This window comes from Mangifera indica, chromosome 8, assembly GCF_011075055.1.
Source record: "Mangifera indica cultivar Alphonso chromosome 8, CATAS_Mindica_2.1, whole genome shotgun sequence".
NCBI classification, from domain to species: domain Eukaryota; kingdom Viridiplantae; phylum Streptophyta; class Magnoliopsida; order Sapindales; family Anacardiaceae; genus Mangifera; species Mangifera indica.
Window position 1 is genome coordinate 2251664 of NC_058144.1, and position 18720 is coordinate 2270383.

General features: G+C 34.3%; 3 protein-coding genes and 1 long non-coding RNA gene across 6 annotated transcripts; 2 read left to right on the plus strand and 2 right to left on the minus strand.

Moving 5' to 3' along the window:
- Positions 1–103: 103 nt before the first annotated feature.
- Positions 104–1198, minus strand: LOC123222978. Its single transcript, XR_006503736.1, has 2 exons — positions 665–1198; positions 104–581 (listed from the first exon to the last, which is right to left on the minus strand). It is a non-coding gene; the product is annotated as an uncharacterized LOC123222978 (long non-coding RNA).
- A 1630-nt stretch (positions 1199–2828) lies between these two features.
- LOC123222453 (CBL-interacting serine/threonine-protein kinase 9-like) lies at positions 2829–7302 on the plus strand. 3 transcript variants are annotated; one of them, XM_044645231.1, is made up of 15 exons: positions 2832–3273; positions 3958–4020; positions 4135–4206; positions 4334–4441; positions 4533–4613; positions 4915–4968; positions 5056–5181; positions 5256–5345; positions 5487–5609; positions 5833–5940; positions 6216–6332; positions 6443–6499; positions 6702–6776; positions 6886–6961; positions 7049–7302. In XM_044645231.1, exons 1-15 carry the CDS (start codon positions 3097–3099, stop codon positions 7060–7062), a joined length of 1341 nt encoding a protein of 446 aa, XP_044501166.1. In that variant the 5' UTR covers positions 2832–3096; the 3' UTR covers positions 7063–7302. The 3 variants fall into 3 exon arrangements, 2 of the variants coding, with proteins under 2 accessions (XP_044501166.1, XP_044501165.1); XM_044645230.1 differs by having other exon boundaries at positions 2833–3273; positions 7046–7302; XR_006503633.1 differs by having other exon boundaries at positions 2829–3273; positions 6443–6776; positions 7046–7164.
- Positions 7303–8966: 1664 nt separating this feature from the next.
- LOC123222450 (3-ketoacyl-CoA synthase 1) lies at positions 8967–10985 on the plus strand. Its single transcript, XM_044645228.1, has one exon. It carries the CDS (start codon positions 9208–9210, stop codon positions 10795–10797), a length of 1590 nt encoding a protein of 529 aa, XP_044501163.1. The 5' UTR covers positions 8967–9207; the 3' UTR covers positions 10798–10985.
- A 1651-nt stretch (positions 10986–12636) lies between these two features.
- On the minus strand, positions 12637–17045 carry LOC123222452 (heterogeneous nuclear ribonucleoprotein Q-like). The gene is made up of 8 exons (XM_044645229.1): positions 16875–17045; positions 15346–15787; positions 15138–15254; positions 14851–14991; positions 14580–14759; positions 13822–14023; positions 13226–13490; positions 12637–13126 (listed from the first exon to the last, which is right to left on the minus strand). Exons 2-8 carry the CDS (start codon positions 15745–15747, stop codon positions 13015–13017), a joined length of 1419 nt encoding a protein of 472 aa, XP_044501164.1. The 5' UTR covers positions 15748–15787; positions 16875–17045; the 3' UTR covers positions 12637–13014.
- Between the last annotated feature and the right edge of the window lie 1675 nt (positions 17046–18720).

Sequence of the window (18720 nt, forward strand, 5' to 3'; positions counted from 1 at the left end):
GTCTATAGATATTTCCTAAGTCAATTTCTGTTAGCTATTATTTACTATCAACAGCATCCAATAAAATAATAATGAGAAGCTATACGGTACACTGCACCCTATATAACAAAAACTGTTGCAGTGGGATTATCCAATCGTTTTAATTTGGTAATTTATCAATTACATCTCAAATTAAATCGAGGGAGTGATTGGACATTGTAACAGAGGATTTTAAAAGAAGGCTTACAGATGCGATAACTCGACACGGTGACTCATGGTCTCTCCGAGTCATGAACTGAGCCACCTAATGCAGGCACGTGGCGTTCTTCGTTCTTAGAGTTGCAGATCTCAGAAACGATAATAGCAAACCAGATAATGGCGGGAGTAACTAAGAGAATAAGGGCGAAGGGCACCATCCATAGCTGACTATTTGTTGGATGATATTCATACTCCCAAAACCCTAACATAAATCCCCCTGTCGTGCTTATCGCCAATGACAACAAACAAGCTATGCATGCCTTCAGTCTTTTCTCTGATTCCACCTGCGCTACCTGGCATCTCTCTATATCTTCTTTATAGATTCCCATCACGACAACAATTCTCTGAAAAAACATGCAAAAAATGATTATTCATATCTAATCTTAATGAATCAGAGAGCAAGAAGACGATCAAGAGTCCAGCATACCTAAGTTTTGATTTAGCAGAGATGAATAATATGTTTATATAAAAAAAAAAAAAAAACGGCGTGGGAGGCACAGTGGAGGCGGCGATCAAAACCCTAAAGCTTGAGACGGAGAGTAAGTTTGAGGGTGATTACGAGCAAAGAAGGCAAACATAAAATCAGACGTGCCCTTTTATAAAACCATAAAGCGAGCTAGGCGGCGATCAAAACTATAAAGCAAGAGTCCGATGACTCAGGCCTTGGATTTTGCTATTCATACAAGCTAGCACATAAAATCAATATACCCATCAGACGTGCCTTTTTATCAAAGTTGTTAATTGTTAAAAGATTGAAAATAAACTAGAAATATATGATTACGACTAGAATTTTAACTATTTATCCATGGAGCAATCTGGGGTAGATGCCATTCCAGGCCAATTGCTTTTTAATGCGTGTTCTCTTGTGATTCATTTTTCAATTAAGTGGCTTGTCGCTAAAAATAGTTAGAAAATCATGTTCAAATATTTTAAGAAACTAACACGAAAGCGTGGTTTCCTATACAACTTGACATTTACTAAAACAAAAAACATTTTTATTTGATGAATTAAGAATTTTTTCCATTTCACTTTGAAAATAAAGCAATTTTCTGGGTGTCTGTATTACTGTGATCACGGACATTTCCATGTATTTGACAGTGGTAAAATAGCTAATGGTTTAAATTTGATTTCGTGGCAGTATCATTTCCAGCAAAATGTTCGACTTCTTCTGATCGATGGCAAGAAATAAATTCATATATTATATTCTATAACGCACGTTTTTCACATTTTCATTTAAGAAAGACCTATACTTTGAGTGTCCCAGTTGGATGGTTCCCCTGTAGATCCGTATTCATCGTCAACCTTTTGTCTTCTCTATCAATTAAAGTTACTTGGTTGCAATCCCGAAACAGGCTGCAACTCGATCGATAGTACACTTAAACACACTTTCATCAATTTATGAGGATCAGAAAACTGGCTTTATGATTATAATCTCCTCCTTATATGCACGAGTTTCCTGACATATATTTTTGACAATTACGCGGCCATTTGATCTGGGAGGAAAAAAAAAAAAAAAAAAGATCATGGGCCTCTTGCGGCAGTAAGCTGCACCCAACAAGTTTATGTATGTAAGGCACAATATTTCAACTTCAGGCCCTGAAACTGGAAGTTTTGGCGCCCATGGATACACTTCTTGGGCCCAAAATGAACGGGCTTATGGCCTAGCCTGTTGTGGAACCACGGAAGTCACACAAGCGATGGCTGCAAAATATCCCTCCACCCAATATTTGTATGGACAAGGTTTCAACTGCTCCACGTGAGGGAAAGCGACAGGACTACAAATTAAAAAGGGTATAATTGTAAACTTAAAAATAGCTGAGAAGGCAGACTGAAAAGTGAAAAACTGAATCATGAGTCAACTAATTCTTTCTTTGAAAGCAACGTATAGGTTTTGGACGTTATCAATAATTTGCTCTTATCCGTTCAGACTCAGCATATTCGTATCGTGGCATGTTTGAAATCACATTGCTACCCCTGCTCTTTTATTTCAAATTATAACTTTAAATCTCTTTCACCATTTATATTTATGTCATTTATCAAAAGATGCTAATGATTATTTAGGTTGTATTATGTTTATTGGATTATATATCTCAATAAAATTATGAATAATATTATGTATATTTATTTTTATATATAATTTAAATATATAAATAATATATTATTATGTAATTAGATATTATTTTAATTTTAATTTTAATTTAAAATTATTTAATTTTATAATAATAAATTATATATATACTTGAATTACATATAAAAAATATGTATATATAATTATAGTGTAAAATTATATGTAAAGTATTAATTTAATATTAATGATAAAATATTTTTAAATTAATAATAAAATTATTACGAATCATATTATAACACATAATCAAATTGGTATATTTAATATTCAACTCTTTTAATTGAATTTATAATCAATAACTAAAAAACCATATCTCATAGTCATATGGATAACGTAGAAATCATGATCCTTAAGATAGGTCCACGGATGGGCAATTTGGTAAATTGATGAATCTGCACAGGCATATTTTAAATTTAAGGGAAGTTATTCATTTCAGGGACGCGGTTACGGGGACGCGGAAATGAGACTGGCTTGCTATATGATTGGGTGCAAAAACCAGAACTGGGACCCGTGTCAGCTAGCCGGACCAAGTATTTTCTACAGATTCATAGCATTTACAGAGCCACCATTTCCACCCGCAGTCCCCTTCAATTTAACAACAGTAAAAAAAAAGGTTATAAAAAAACAAAAACAGGAAAAAAAGGGAGGTTCTATTCTATCGCTTAAGTATCTCAGTGAGATCCACTAGCAATTTGTTATTTGTGAAATATATCGGAGGGAGAGGCGGTGAGAAGATGAGCGTCAAAGTACCGGCGACGAGGAGACTTATTGGGAAGTATGAAATGGGTAAAACCCTTGGTGAAGGTAGCTTTGCCAAGGTTAAGGTTGCCAAGAATGTGGAGACCGGAGAGTCCGTAGCCATCAAAATTCTGGACCGTAATCAAGTCCTCCGTCACAAGATGGTGGAACAGGTATATCTTAATCTTACTTATTCTTGTATTAGGTAGTCATTATTCAAATTCAAATAATAAATAAGAATGGCTTTACAGATTATTTTGATTTTGTTTATTCGGAGTGAGAACCAGTCGACTAATTTTAGTTCGGGTTTGGCATAGGCTACGTATTAGAAAGCCTTTCGTAAAACTTATGAATCTTTTTAGACACATAACTAATATTTGAATCTATAATAATTTTAATGGAATTAGTAGCATGGCGAAATCATTATCTTGGTAGATGATCAGCCTCAGCAATGGCTTAAAGAGGTAGTGTAAGACCTACAAGGATTTTTATCAGTTTGGATACCAACTTGATAACATATAATTTTAAGTGTACATTATATTATTCTTTCATGATTTTCCCATGTAAGAATGTTTGTTGATTTAGTGGTTTATGTATTTGTACTTAAATTTTATGTCATACTTACTGATAATTAAATATGTGATTAAGGAACGTGTTAAAATATAATTAATTGATATAATTTTTTTTTCTTTAAATTAAATATTCACGTATTACCAAATCAACTTGTATGAATAAATGAATAAAAATATATATATATATAATATTACTAAATAATTATAGCATATGCTTATGATTATTTGCCTGTGTATTTTACCCTGTGAAAATGGTGATTGACCTCGTGACTCTCTCATTGGCAGATAAAAAGGGAAATATCAACAATGAAGTTGATCAAACATCCGAATGTTATTAAAATTATCGAGGTATTTAATCCCATTTACTATTGTTAGTATAATTGAACACAATTATATTATATAGTTAGAGCTATATATTATTTAACATTTATACCTATGAACAATGTGTCTACTGGTTTATAGGTTATGGCTAGCAAGACAAAGATCTTCATCGTTCTCGAGTTGGTTCATGGGGGAGAGCTCTTTGATAAAATTGTAAGACATTGTTTTCCAGATTACAACTTTAGTTTTTCACAAGCCTCTTTTAGCATTGAATCTTTAAGTGGTCATAAATCGGTAGCACTGATTTTTGAAGTTTTCCAATTTGCTGTTTGAATCGTAGGCCAATAATGGGAGACTCACAGAGGATGAAGCCAGGAGTTACTTTCAACAGCTCATTAATGCTGTAGATTACTGTCATAGTAGAGGGGTCTACCACAGAGATTTAAAGGTTCACTCAAGTTCATTTCTTGCTTTCAGTGTGTATTTTATGGTTTTTTTTAATTTAATAATTATAGTGATTCTGACTCATAATTTTGCAGCCTGAGAATCTTCTTCTGGACTCATATGGTGTTCTGAAAATATCAGATTTTGGCTTAAGTGCGTTTTCACAACAAGTTCGGGTATTTAATTACATCCAAACTGTTAATAACTTTGCCATGGTTGGTAAATGAGAATGCCTTGATGTTACAATAATCATGCGTTCAAAGAATGCCAAGACATGGGAGATATTTCAGGTTCCCTGGCAGCTGCTGAATGGTTCTAGCAATCGTGGTAGTTCATTTTGTGAATGGGCATTTAGCCCACTCCTTACTTTGAACACTCATTTAAATCATGGGGCTTATTACTTGAGGAAGATTAAGCAAAGCCTTCTCTGAAATTTTAGAAGCGAAGGCAGTCCTACTAACATGTTGCTTATTGCAGGCGGATGGACTACTTCACACTGCCTGTGGAACCCCAAATTACGTTGCACCTGAGGTATCCACTTATAGCTTTACCAACAGAGTACACAGCGATAATGCAACTATTTGTGTGGTTCCTCAGTCTAATTCTTTTTCTTTTCAGGTGCTCAATGACAAAGGTTATGATGGCAGAACATCTGATGTTTGGTCTTGTGGAGTCATTCTCTTTGTACTTATGGCTGGATTCTTGCCTTTTGATGAGCCCAATCTTATGGTCTTGTATAAAAAAGTAAGCAGAATTTTCCACTTTCAGATGATAAGACTTAAGTCAAGTTCATTAATACTTTTTCGTTTACATTTCAGATATGCAGAGCTGATTTCTTTTTTCCATCTTGGTTTTCACCTGCCGCTAGGAAATTCATACAGCGTATTCTTGACCCAAACCCCCTTACGGTAAGTACCTGTTATTTCTCCCTTTCTTTATTATTTTATTGTTCAATAATGTGGTTGAATAATGCGGCTGAGCACATGATTTATTGCGCTTGATGTATTGATGTTTTAATGCACGATGACTTGCTATTTCTTCTGTTGCAGAGAATAACTATTCCAGAAATTTTAAATGATGAATGGTTTATTAAAGGATATAAACCACCACAATTTGATATGGAAGAGGATGTGAATCTTGATGATGTAGATGCTGTCTTTAATGACTCCAAGGTAAGACATTTGAATCAGTTTTTTTTTTCAATTTGGACTTGGGGAATTCCCTAGGGAGTAGCCTTTATGAAAGACAATGCACTGCAGACTAATTCATTATTCAGTTTTTCAAGTGTTAAGATTTGACTGCAATTGATTTGTACTTTGTTGTCGTGATTTTGTGAACTAACAATTTAGTCAGCTTAAAAAAAAAAAGATTATTTATTTGTGCATTCTCTTTCAGGAACATCTTGTAAGAGAAAGGAAAGAGAAACCTGTATCAATGAATGCTTTTGGGCTAATCTCAAGGGCACAGAGCTTTAGCCTTGAAAACCTGTTTGAGAAGCAGATGGTATGTATATGAGATTTCATGGTTAATCTTCATTATTGTTTGTGGCCAAAATAGGTGGCAGATCATTATTAAAGATGTTGGAAGTCCCTGGAATAACTTTGAAGATTGTAAAAATGATGTCACGAGATTCCTGAGATGATTTATTCAATAACTAGCATTTCTAATGGTCATCTATTTCTTTGAACTTTTAGGGTAAATCTGCCATTTAAAACTATATATTTTTATACCATTGCTGGCTAATTGCATCTCCCTTGGTTTGAAAATTGAAACTCTAGGGTCATGTGAAGCGAGAGACCCGTTTTTCTTCCCAACGTCCTCCCAATGAAATCATGTCTAAAATAGAGGAAGCTGCAAAACCTCTAGGCTTCAATGTTCGCAAGGGGAACTATAAGGTCAATTATCTCCTGTTTTTTTTTTGCAAGTTAATATATTTTGTTTTGTTTGTCTTATATCCAATTATCATTTTCTCGGTTTTCTTGTAACTTTTTTAAAATCATTCCAGATGAAGTTACAAGGTGATAAAAATGGAAGGAAAGGTCAGCTCTCTGTAGCTACAGAGGTAATGAACTATTTGATTCAGAATGTATTGACTTATTTGTTCCCACGTTTACATGGAATTTCATTGTTGCTGGGTAAGAAAATGGCTTCTTCGAAAACTACATACAGAATGTTTAAACTTCTTATAAATGAATCATTCCAAGTCTTATTTAATTATTGTGGATACAAATTATCTGGGCAATTTTCTGTTTTTTAAACTTCAGGTATTTGAAGTAGCTCCCTGCTTACACATTGTTGAGGTTCGCAAAACTGGTGGTGACACATTAGAGTTTAACACGGCATGTTGACATTTTCATTTTTGGCTCTGTAGTAATATACACTTGTTATGTATAGATAATTACATTTACCAGCCATGGCTGACTGTAATTGATTTGGCATATATTGCAGTTCTACAAAAACTTTTCAACGGGACTAAAAGATATTGTCTGGAAAACTGAAGAAAATACAGAAGAATCGAAAGATAGTATGTTTCTTTCCCTCACACAATCTCATTTGCAGTATACATCGAAAGCATTATGAACTGACTCTTTTAACTCTGTTTCTGCAGCAGGTAATATATACTGAACATGTAGCTGATTCTTCTGGTTGTTTTGGTCCAAATTGCACAAAATGTACAAAATAGATAAAACTATGTTGTGGTGTTAAGCGAAGTGGAGTTGCATTAGATAGGAGGCCTTAGTTAGTTTCCCTGTGGTATGCTGTTCCATGAAGCTATTCTATTGAGTTTTTCAAATAGATTAAAAGACTTCATAAGATGGAAGAAATCATCAACTTTAATGGAGGAAATTGAAATTTTTTTTTTAATTCAGTTGGGAATTTTCACATGTGGCTGTCGTAGAGAACCCATTTGATCATTAATTGCATTAATTTAGTTTCTGGTTAGCAGCTCGTGTTATTTAAAGTTTTGATGTCGGCACCCAATTAGTTTTAATTGGAGATGGCAGAGCATCAAAGCCATTGAAGCTCCTCACTTTGTTTTTCAAATTATTTAAACAGTTTCTCCGAATTTATGAAATTATTCATTCAATCATTTCAACTATATAAGATATGAACCAAATTAACTTAAGGTACTGGGGAGAGCTGAGATATCAGATATTAGACCGAACTTTGATCTAATTGTTGACTTGAGCCATTTATAGTGTTTATATTCCAAAGACAATGTGGCAAAATTCAACCCCAAATTAGCGTCAACTTTTATGCATATAGCAGAAATACACAACCTTCTCACATGAGTTTACCTAAAAAATCTATTTTGATATATATATGCATTATTAGTTAGATGGGTTATTTAGCTACCAGTTGAATTCTCAAAGCAATAATCAATTCTTATATTCGTCAATCCTTGTAATTGTTTGCCCATAATTTGACTATTTTCCATCCCATGTGCTTATTTTTAATGCCTGGCCTTGACACTTTCAATTATACTGCTTGTAAATTGTAACAATTTAAAATTTTCCCTGTTTTTTGATCGGGCAGGTCAGCGACTCATCCATCTTAATGGTTATCTTATTGGCCACTAGTCACCTACATTCCACCGTCTTTTTATTGCTTTTCCCTTCTTACTACTACTACTACGTATCCTCTTCTTTCAGCGAATTTTCTATTTAAATACCTACTTTCTCCCATTTATTTTTCCAATAAATGCGACACCACGCTTGCTTGATATTACGTTTGCCAAATTGAAAACATATAATTGGAACAGATAAGGAATGCATGTACTGAATGCAAGAAAACGAAATTTAATGCCGAAAGCGAAATTTAATGCCGAAAGCGAAATTAAATAATACTAAATTTCTTGCCAAATTCATAATCTGACTATGAAATACTGTAATTAGAAGATTAGGAATATTGACAAATTTGTTTATGTCATTTTATTGATTCAGAAAAGGCTGATTGTCAATTTCAAAACAAAATCTTATTTTTTTAGGTTTTATAAAACACTTTGCAAAATGGGATACAAAAAAATTACACATCTTTTTTAATTATATTCTGAAAGGGATCTTGTCCTTATTTGTATTAATTAATTATTAAAATCATAAAAGGGTTAATTAGACTCTCTCATTAAAAAAAACCCAATAACTTTATATCAACATATACTTGGAACCCAAATTTAATAATTATAATATAAAATATATCAACCTATTCCAAAATAATTACATCGGATTCATAAAATATAATCGTTCTAGGCCACATATTTATCAGGTTTTATTCAAAAAGAAAAAAATGTTTATCAATGTATGACCAATACATTCCAACAAATACACCAATGGGAAAGAGAAAGACCTATGTTACTCTTCGAGCTAGATTGAAAGCTACCTTTCATTCTCACATAGCATGCCACTTGGTCTTCTGAATTTTTCGAGAATTTTCATACAAAATGCGGTTGGTTGTTGAGCTAATCGTCGTTCTCTGAACTACCCTTCATTAATTCAAATACATCGTTCCAGCTCTCTTGCAGCTAATATAAAAGTTTCGGAGGTCTAGTTTCTCCATTCTTCAAGTTTAAATTTCCCTCAAACTCTCTAATTTTCGTACGTAACCTAAGCATCCAACCATTACAAGACGTGTTGGGGTTTGTTTGCATTTCAGCATTTGGTTTCTTTTGGAGGCCCAATTAGATCAGCTTCTTATAGACACTTGTCGATAAATTTATTAAACCAAGCGTTTTCCCAAGTTCCAAAAAAACACACCGAGAGAGAAAAAAAAAATATGGATAGAGTAGAGATAGATAAGGAGAGATTGACGGCGGAGATGGCGTTTAAAGATTCTTCCTCTGCCGTCATCAGAATTCGACAAGGGTTGCCGGATTTTTTGCAATCCGTGAAGCTCAAGTACGTAAAATTAGGCTATGGGTACTCGTGCAATTTATCCACAATTCTCATGTTCGTTCTTGTAATACCTTTGTCCATAGCCACTCTGGTTCACCTCGCAGGTCTAAAACTTGAGCGGCTTCCCGAGTTATTTGCAAACCAAAAGCTTCAACTCAATAGCTTCGACGCAGCCAGCCAAGTTGCTATATCAATTACACTGGTATTTCTCTTGGCTTTCTACTTATCCAAGCGTTCCAGACCGGTTTATCTCGTGGATTTCTCGTGTTACAAGCCGGAAGATGAACGTAAAATGTCGGTGGAATCATTCCTGAAAATGAGCGAAGAGTGTGGTGCCTTTGAAGAAGACACACTTCAGTTTCAGAGGCGTATAGCGAGCAGGTCGAGTGTTGGTGATGAAACATATTTACCAAGAGGAATAACATCAAAACCACCAAATCTTTGCATGAAAGAAGCCCGGGCGGAGGCCGAAGCAGTCATGTTCGGTGCACTGGATTCGCTTTTTGACAAAACTGGCGTTAAACCAAGCGATATCGGAATTATTATAGTCAACTGCAGCTTATTCAACCCAACGCCTTCTCTTTCTTCCATGATAGTGAACCATTACAAGCTCAGAACAGACATCAAAAGCTACAATCTCGGCGGCATGGGTTGCAGTGCGGGCCTTATTTCTATCGAGCTAGCCAGAAACCTCCTTAACGCAAACCCAAACACGTGCGCAATTGTTGTGAGCACCGAAAACATTACTTTAAATTGGTATTTCGGCAATGACCGGTCTATGTTGTTATGCAATTGTCTATTCCGCATGGGTGGCGCTGCTATTCTTTTATCAAACAAGGCTCACGACCGGTCCCGCTCCAAGTACGAGCTGGTTCATTTAGTTCGGACTCATAAAGGTGCTGATGATAAAAACTACAACTGTGTGTATCAAAGAGAAGATGATAAAGGAACCGTTGGTGTTTCCCTTGCAAGAGAATTAATGGCTGTAGCTGGAGATGCATTAAAGACCAACATAACTACTCTTGGTCCTCTTGTGTTGCCACTGACAGAGCAATTTATGTTCTTTGTCACGCTCGTTCGTAAAAAGCTTTTCAAAGCAAAGGTTAAGCCTTACATACCTGATTTTAAGCTTGCTTTTGAACATTTTTGCATTCACGCTGGTGGTAGAGCAGTTTTGGACGAGTTACAAAAGAATCTGCAACTCAGTGATTGGCACTTGGAACCCTCAAGAATGACTCTCCACAGATTTGGCAACACATCTAGTAGCTCATTATGGTATGAGTTGGCTTACACAGAGGCCAAAGGGCGGGTTAATGGTGGAGACAGGGTTTGGCAGATTGCGTTCGGGTCGGGTTTCAAATGTAACAGTGCTGTTTGGAGATCACTGAAAGCGGTTCCGGTTGGTGAGTGGCGGGGTAACCCGTGGGTTGACTCCATTGATAAGTATCCAGTTAAGGTTCCGGTGGCTTGAATGACCAAGTGACTATGTTGTGTGGATTTGTTCATTATTATTCTATTTACTTTGTAAAACTTAATTAATGTGAAAATCCTGCCCGTTAATTGGAATAGGAAGTAGTAATTAGTGCGAAATTACATTTATTGTAACGTGTTCGTGTAAACTTAATTACAGTCTTAAATAAAAGGAAATTATTTCTAAGATGTTATATAATTTATATATTTAAGTTATGATATCTACGAAAGACAAATAATTTGACATTACTAAATAAAAATCATCTAAAATTTTAATGTAGGTATGTGGTGGTTATAATTTGAGTATTTTTTTTTTAAAAACTATATGAAATGCTTCACATAAATTGATTAGCTCAAAGAAATAGAATATATATTTTTTTTAAGTTCATAAAAATATTATTATTAGGCATTTATTGTATGTTGAATTATTAAAAATACCCACTAATAAATTATGTACCAGTCACAATCCTTAGAACTAATATTTTATCAACCACTCGCTAAAATATAACTAGGAAGATCAAATTGCATATCAGTCAATTGCACTAATAAATTTGCAACCTTAACATTTTTTCATCATAAATACATAAATCAAATTAAATTAATATAAAGGCCAAAATACTTATCCCACCCAAGATTAAGTGCATTTTCAACTCACCTACAAAATTTTAAAAATTCGAATACTTATCCGTCATCTAATTTCTATTAAAATTCTCTATTAATTATAAAAGTTAAAATGTCATTTTATTAGTAATATTTAAACGAATAAAATTTTATCTAATTTTTCTACATTAATTTTAAAAATTTTAAATTTTTTTCTATTTTAAATTTTAAAAAGTTACATCTTGCCCTTTAAAATTTATTTTTTGAAATCCAATATTTTTAGACCGTCAGAATCGCTTCTAACCGCCTTCTTTAGCCTACCAAACTTTCCGTTTTGATGGGCTTTTTTCGATTAGAATCTTCCTGATGTGACTTCATTGTGTATGAAAAGGAAGAACTGATTCATCTTTGTGCATGACAGCTCTTTGTCTTCGACTGATTGTGAACCAACGGCAGTGGAAGAGCCGTCGAGAAATATTTACAAAGTCAAATTTTTTCATAGATTATTCTGCTTCTTGTTCCTCGGGTATTAAATAATAGTTTTTTATATTATGAAGCTATAACCTTTCTTGCTTTCTCTAATAATTAACCTACTCAGTTTTTTTTTTTTTAAATATTACTAGGATGGCTATGAAACTTATTTGACTGTCGTCTTTCCAGATGGGTATGAAGCCTTCTGAATTAGTTGGACCAGCCTTCCTTGACACTATCGCTCTGGAGTGAATTATTTTTGTTGAAACTGGAAAGTTTTAACCCGTCCTCGTAAAATCGTCAGTTCTTCATTCAAATGTAGTTTTCTGCCATTTACACATTGTTAAGATTAGTCCTACTTATTCAGCAACTTTGTTAAAGATATTTCCCTCTAGTCCCTTGATTGACAACTGGTTCTTTTGTGCGAAAATTGACAGCTGACATAGAGTCTTTAACAGTACTCAATTCTAGACAAAACATTTTTGTTGATATAAGTTTTTACTCAAAGTAACACTATTATTTGATAAGACCGTTTCAATAATCACTAATAAAAACAGCACTTCAAGAAAAATATTATAAAAATGAAACACTGAGTTAAATCAGTGAAGCAGTGCAGTTAAATTTGCGATCCTTGATATAAAAGTTCCTACCAAATTATAGAAAAGAGTGTGGAATTAGGTAAATGCCGAACCTTCACCGACTTCACGACAACCAACTCGAATATTTATAAAGGAAATAACCCAACCAACCAAGAATAAAAGGGATGATCTGCATAGAGCCAAAGTTGTACTTGCATGTGGAATAGAGGTTGCACAACTCAAAACAAGAGCTAACCGGGAGTCAATAAATAAACAATACCAAGAAACAAAATCAAATATGAAAAAGAAAAAAATTACTCAACTATCAGTCATCTCCTACACATTTAAGTTATGAGGCACTTACTTTCCTGCTCCTTAGCATCCTTTTCCTCCACTCTCAATTCATAAAAGCTTATGGTTAAGGGGAGAAAGAAAGTTCAAGGAAGAAAAAGGGCTGAGGATAGGGTGCAGCTTGGGAGGGACATAATTTGTTATTTGTTGTGTAACTAGTCGTCCATATATAATGTACTTTCATTTCCTGAAAAACTACATGTTCCTACACTCTCCTACTAATAGGGTCGATATCTTCTGCCTCGGTTGCCATCATCACCACTACTACTTCCACCACTCCTATCAACTCTCCGAGGTCGAGGAGGTGTCATTTGAACTCCGGGCTGCTGACTGCATAATTCCCAAATAGCAAAAGCAAAGGTTTAAAATATTTTCATATTTCCAAAGTGTTAATTATTTGATATATACTACTTTGAGATAGCAGCTTACAGAACATAGCCAATTCGACCATCTGGTAAGACCATTGGCACCATATGCATCCCTGTTGGCATGGGCCCCCTACCATATATCATGGGCTGTTGGAAACCACCAGCAACACCAAATCCACCACCTACAGCACCATATGGGTTCCCAGCAAAGCCACCATACCCAGTCTGAGGTAGATGGGTTGAATGGACCCCAGCACTATAGGGATAAACTCCTTCAGGTTTTTTATCAGCCTGAGGTTTTGCAAGGACGACCTCCAACAACTGGCCTGCACTTCAAGTCCATTCAACATATTATTCTAGGCAAACAGAAAAAAAAAAAAAAAACTACAAAGTTTATTGTGGAATGATTTTAAAATAGGCAACAACATCATTTTAAGACAAACTAATTTGAAGTAGAACAAATCACACACTGTTAATTCTTCTAACTGGCACCAGGAAAAGAAGCACAAATGTAAGCTAACAAATATAAAGGTCATTTAAAAAAAGTACTATAACCAACAAGTAGTTAAATATATTTAAGTTGTAGACTTGCACCATTTCCATCACCAAGTTTCCTTTTCTACAAAACAGAACCAGTTGAATGCGTTAGAAAATTACCATCAATCTCATATTTTTCTGTTTCTTTGACAGCCTTTAGTGCACTGGACCTTTCAGAATAATGGATAAACCCAAAATCCCGTTTACCAGACTTTCCAGGAGGCATAACAACTTTTGTCACTTCCCCGTGCCGCTGAAATAGTTCTTTTAGTTTCTCAGTAGAAGTGTTTTCAGGTATGTTTTTCACATAAAGTGCCTTAACCTGTGAATAAACACTTATACAGTTTAAGACGACCATCTTACAACCTTATAACAGCTAGCAGATAGTGAAACAAATTATGGTCTCAACAAGATGTCACAAACAAATAGGCTCACAATTATGCCAGTTAGTGTGAAGGTAACTTAACAGTATGCAACTCAGTAGTATTGTAATAGCTCAAAAAACTTAACATACAGCCGACTCAGAAGATCATATGAATAAGAAGCATTTGTTATCACATAACATTACTTTACAACGAAGATAATGGGCAAAGACAAACTACCCTTCCTTCAGCTCCTTATTTTACAAAGGGTGAAAAAAAAAAATTGCCCATTACTCTCTAGAACATAATGATGTCAATAAGTAAAATATGTTAACCTTACAAATATTAACTTTTTATGCATCTTATAATTCCAACCACTTGCTGGGCTATTTCCAAGGCTGAAAGTATGATGCATCAGCACTACGCAAGAAAATTCTTAATTTTAAATTAATATCATGGAAAGCAAGATAGCAGCGACAAACTTAGACCATTAATTTAAATTCCCTTGGACCTTACCTGTGCAGCAGCTGCGGAGTGATCAGGTGTACCCTTTGGATCAGCCCAAGTGACAGTTGGGGTATTGCCATCCAGCTTAAAGTTTGCACTTGTCATTTTCTGCCTTGAATAATCAGCACAGGCATTATTGTAGTACAAAACAAATGCAAAACCACGGTTTCGTGTAGGATTTTGAGGATCCTGTTATAGAAGAAGACAATAAGAATTTGCAATGTAAACAATTTGAACATCACCTTTGTAAGGTAGAAGTGTTAATTAATTCAATTTTCACCTTTATGAGCTCAATATTTTCAACTCCAGGACCAACATCCTCAATTACTTTTCTGAACTCATCCTCAGTCCAGCTCTTAGGAACATTACCAACAAATAATCTGTTCTTATTTTCTGACAGAGAACATCTTAATACTTTACCCTGCACAGATGGTATGTATAAAGAAGAATATACTGCTGAAGAATGGTATAAAAGAGGCATTGAAGAGATTGTCACAGAATCAAATCATCCTGACATCTCAAAAATCCCTAAATACCATGTAAAATAGTGAGAAGCATCCAAATCACCTTAAATTCTTTACTGTGTAACTCTTCAATGGCCTTTTTGGCAACCTCTTTTGATCTGAATGCTACAAATGCAAAACCCTTGCTTTCTCCACTGTCTTTGTCTTTCATTAACCTCACCTGTAAAAGCATTCAAAATAACACCCATAAAGAACACGCAATGAAAAATAAAGTGATTAAATGTCGCAGCACATATCATAACCTTACTGACCTCAAAAACTTCACCTATTGGTTCACACAAATCCCTCAGGTCCTCTTCCAATGCACCCTTCGGAAGTCCACCAATAAAAACTTCAGATCCATGTGGAGGAAGGGCAAGAAGTTGTTCATGCTTTTCCTTCTCCGCTTCATTGATGGAAGTAGTGGACTTCTCTTCCTCTTCCACATGTTCAGAATCAATGTGACGTCTATTTGCATCTGGGGATTGATCTTTCTCACCAACCCCAGTTTTTGAGTAATCATATTCTTCATCTTTGTTTTCTTCAACATTTCCATCTCCACCTTCGTCTTCTCCATCATCATCTAGCTGCTCTTCGACATCATCATCCATCTCTTCCATGTAATTGTCCTCATCAAGATCAACCCGCTCATCTACTTCAGTGCTCTCAGCCATGACTGTATCACGTCCCAGGTCTTATCAACAATAACAGTGCCTGAACAGCACCGAAATCATCTTCAAGCTTCGATGATTATTATGCAAAATGCACGCAGCCGGCAAGAATGTGCATGATGCACAATGATAGAACTTTCTTTTGACAACGTATCAGAAATGGATATCCAACCACTATCTTGGATATACATTGACATTGTCAAAGAGTAATACACAACTAAATGTAGAAGAAAAGCAAGAATAATGGTTTGGTTTCCTCCTTTCCTTTTTCCCTTTTCAGATGAATTGGGAAAGAAAAAAAACACCAAAAGGACTCTCAAACATATAGAGTATTATGACTATTATCATGACCTTCCCAGGCTAAGAGAAATGCTTCTAGAATTGACCAGAGGTTCATTCCTAGCACTGACCAGTGGTTTCAAGTTTCCTACAGCTCAGATTAGTTTCTTAGAAGCATTGGACAAAGAAGAGAATATGAAAAGCAAGATCAATGGAAAATCCGCTGCTTTCCAAGAGAAAATAGGAAGCAAAATCACCTCAACTCCATCCAGCCCCAAAGCACAAAAAGACTAAGCTGAATTTCCAGCACAAAAAGAAAATAGGAAGCACAAAAAGAAACATAACCAAGATGTTGTCAAATTTCCAGCAATTATAATGGTATATTATTTTACTGATTCCCTTATAAATTTATTTAGTAAAAAAAGCTCAGACACCACCAGTACCAAACGATGCGAAAACCCTAAATTTCGTAACAAACCCTCATTACTGATTACACCTGATCTAAAGGACTAATCACATAATTGATTTGATAACCCAGTATTCATTTATCCCCAAAAGTTTTAACATTTAAACTGGAATGGTCACACACATTAAACCCTAAATTCGAAGTCAAACGAGACGTGTGCCGACAGCAGGAAACCCTAAACCTATGTCATTTACAGATTGGGAATTGGATTACAATGTAAGTTATTATCCGAATCAAGAGAATATGCTCCGAAAATTGGTTGGGAGTTCTCTGAACAAATGAGGCTATTTTTTTTGGCGCGAGTGTGACAGAAATGAAATGAAATGAAATTGAAACAGAAACAATAGCTGATAACAGCAGTAAGTAAGTGAGATATTTGGCATACCAGAAAATGTTTTTGTGTTTTGTGGGTTGAGATTGGTTTTGCTTTCTCTGTTTCTGTTTCTCCGGTGTGACGTCGAATTTTCTGTGTAGTTTTTTTCCGACGAACCCGAAGAGGCTTTCTTTCTGAAACACCCTAAATTGGGGACATCTGAAAAAAGTGAATGCGTCTACGGTTTGTTCAATAAACCCGCCAATCAAATACAACCATGTCATTATATTTCAAACTTGAATGACTAATTCACCCTTCCGAGCTTCGATTTGGTCTAATTTCCTGATTTCATTTATTATATACATGAATAAGTTCTTAAGAATTTCCTACTGTTAACCATGTTTCTTAATTAAAAAAATTATATAATTAAAAAAGAAGAAGATAAATTTAGGTATTTGATATTTTTTATAGTAAAAAATGTAAGATTTTTTCCTCAAATGCTTACATGAAAATTGAGATAATTATTAAGTTAATAAAAAAAAGAAAGCTCACGTTAGAAACATATTTCAAAATATTTTCATGTTTCCTAAATGGATAAATGTATCTAACAATTCGTATTATCAGAGCATATTTGTATTATATCAGTTTAGATTTTAGAGTGAAAATCCTATATCTTAGCCTGATTCAAAATATAATCGTATCAAAAATTTTCAACCTTAAGCCAAACCCAAATATTTACGAATTAGTTTGATTTAATTTAAATTAACTTAAACTATGTAAAAAGTAAAATTGTATCGAAACCTAACATGTAACGACAAAATTTTTTACGAAACAATACATTTTATCAAATGTCAAAGAATGAATTGATTTATTACAAAATAACACATGAAAATATATTTTCACATAAAAACGATGTTTTGTCAACAAAAAATACTCTATTTTAAGAGAATACTAATAATTTGTTTATTGTCTTTTTAAATGATTAATTGTAGGGACAAAAACATAATATCATAATCAAAAACTCAAATAAATCTACAACTTTAATCTCATAATAATATAATTGATAATTAATGAGATTAATAATTACTTGTCAAATATTTAAGAAATTTAATTTTTATTCTATATGATAAATACGACTGTTATAAATATTAAAATCATTAACAAATATATGAATATAACATACCAAATATAATAAATGCAATTTAGTGGTATCTATAACAAACCAACAAAAAAAATTGAAAGTAGTTTTTACAAATCTGTTAAAAAAAGTTATTAAATTAGAATGAGTATCTTTAGTAGAAGATGATAAAATTTTGGCAAAAGGTTTAAGACTAGCTCTTTCAAATTAGGCTTGGATACGAGCCGAGCTAAGCCCAAATAGGGTCCAGCTCTTTTTCGGCTCGTTTTCAGTGAGCCCAAGCTCGGGCTTGTCGAGCTCGCTAAACACATGTTCATGTTCAGCTTGTTTCATAATTTTAGTGTTCGGGCTTGGCTCGCACTTAGCTTGGGTTCGTGTGTTTGGGCTCGTACTTCAAAAAACAAACAATGTCGTTTATTCTAAGTTAAATGTTTTTTTATTTGAGTGAGCGGCTCGCAAGCCGAGCTTGGCTCACTTAACCGGTGTTTGGATTCAAGCTCATATTCGTTTTTTGCTTAAAATTCAGGCTCGTATTCGAGCTCGGGCTCGTTAGAGCAAAGCTCTTTTCAAGCTCAAATAAGTTCGCTTCGAATCCACCCCTACTTCAAATAAATATTCAAAATTTATCGGAAAAAGATAGACATTTAGCTAACCTATACAATGTTTTAAGAAGAAATGAATAAGTGATGCAAATTTAGTGTTTGATAATCAAATATCAATTTCTTTGTTGATTCAAATTAGAAAATATGAATTTTGTATTGAAACTCTTTCTGACAGATA

Coding starts and splice junctions, on each gene's coding strand:
- LOC123222453 (XM_044645230.1), top strand. CDS start 3,097: ATGAGCGTCAAAGTACCGGCGACGAGGAGACTTATTGGGAAGTATGAA. Junction 5,610..5,832: donor CTGTCTTTAATGACTCCAAG/GTAAGACATTTG, acceptor ATTCTCTTTCAG/GAACATCTTGTAAGAGAAAG. Junction 6,500..6,701: donor AGCTCTCTGTAGCTACAGAG/GTAATGAACTAT, acceptor TTTAAACTTCAG/GTATTTGAAGTAGCTCCCTG.
- LOC123222450 (XM_044645228.1), top strand. CDS start 9,208: ATGGATAGAGTAGAGATAGATAAGGAGAGATTGACGGCGGAGATGGCG.
- LOC123222452 (XM_044645229.1), bottom strand. CDS start 15,747: ATGGCTGAGAGCACTGAAGTAGATGAGCGGGTTGATCTTGATGAGGAC. Junction 14,992..15,137: donor TACACAGTAAAGAATTTAAG/GTGATTTGGATG, acceptor CCATCTGTGCAG/GGTAAAGTATTAAGATGTTC. Junction 14,760..14,850: donor AAAATATTGAGCTCATAAAG/GTGAAAATTGAA, acceptor CTTCTATAACAG/GATCCTCAAAATCCTACACG.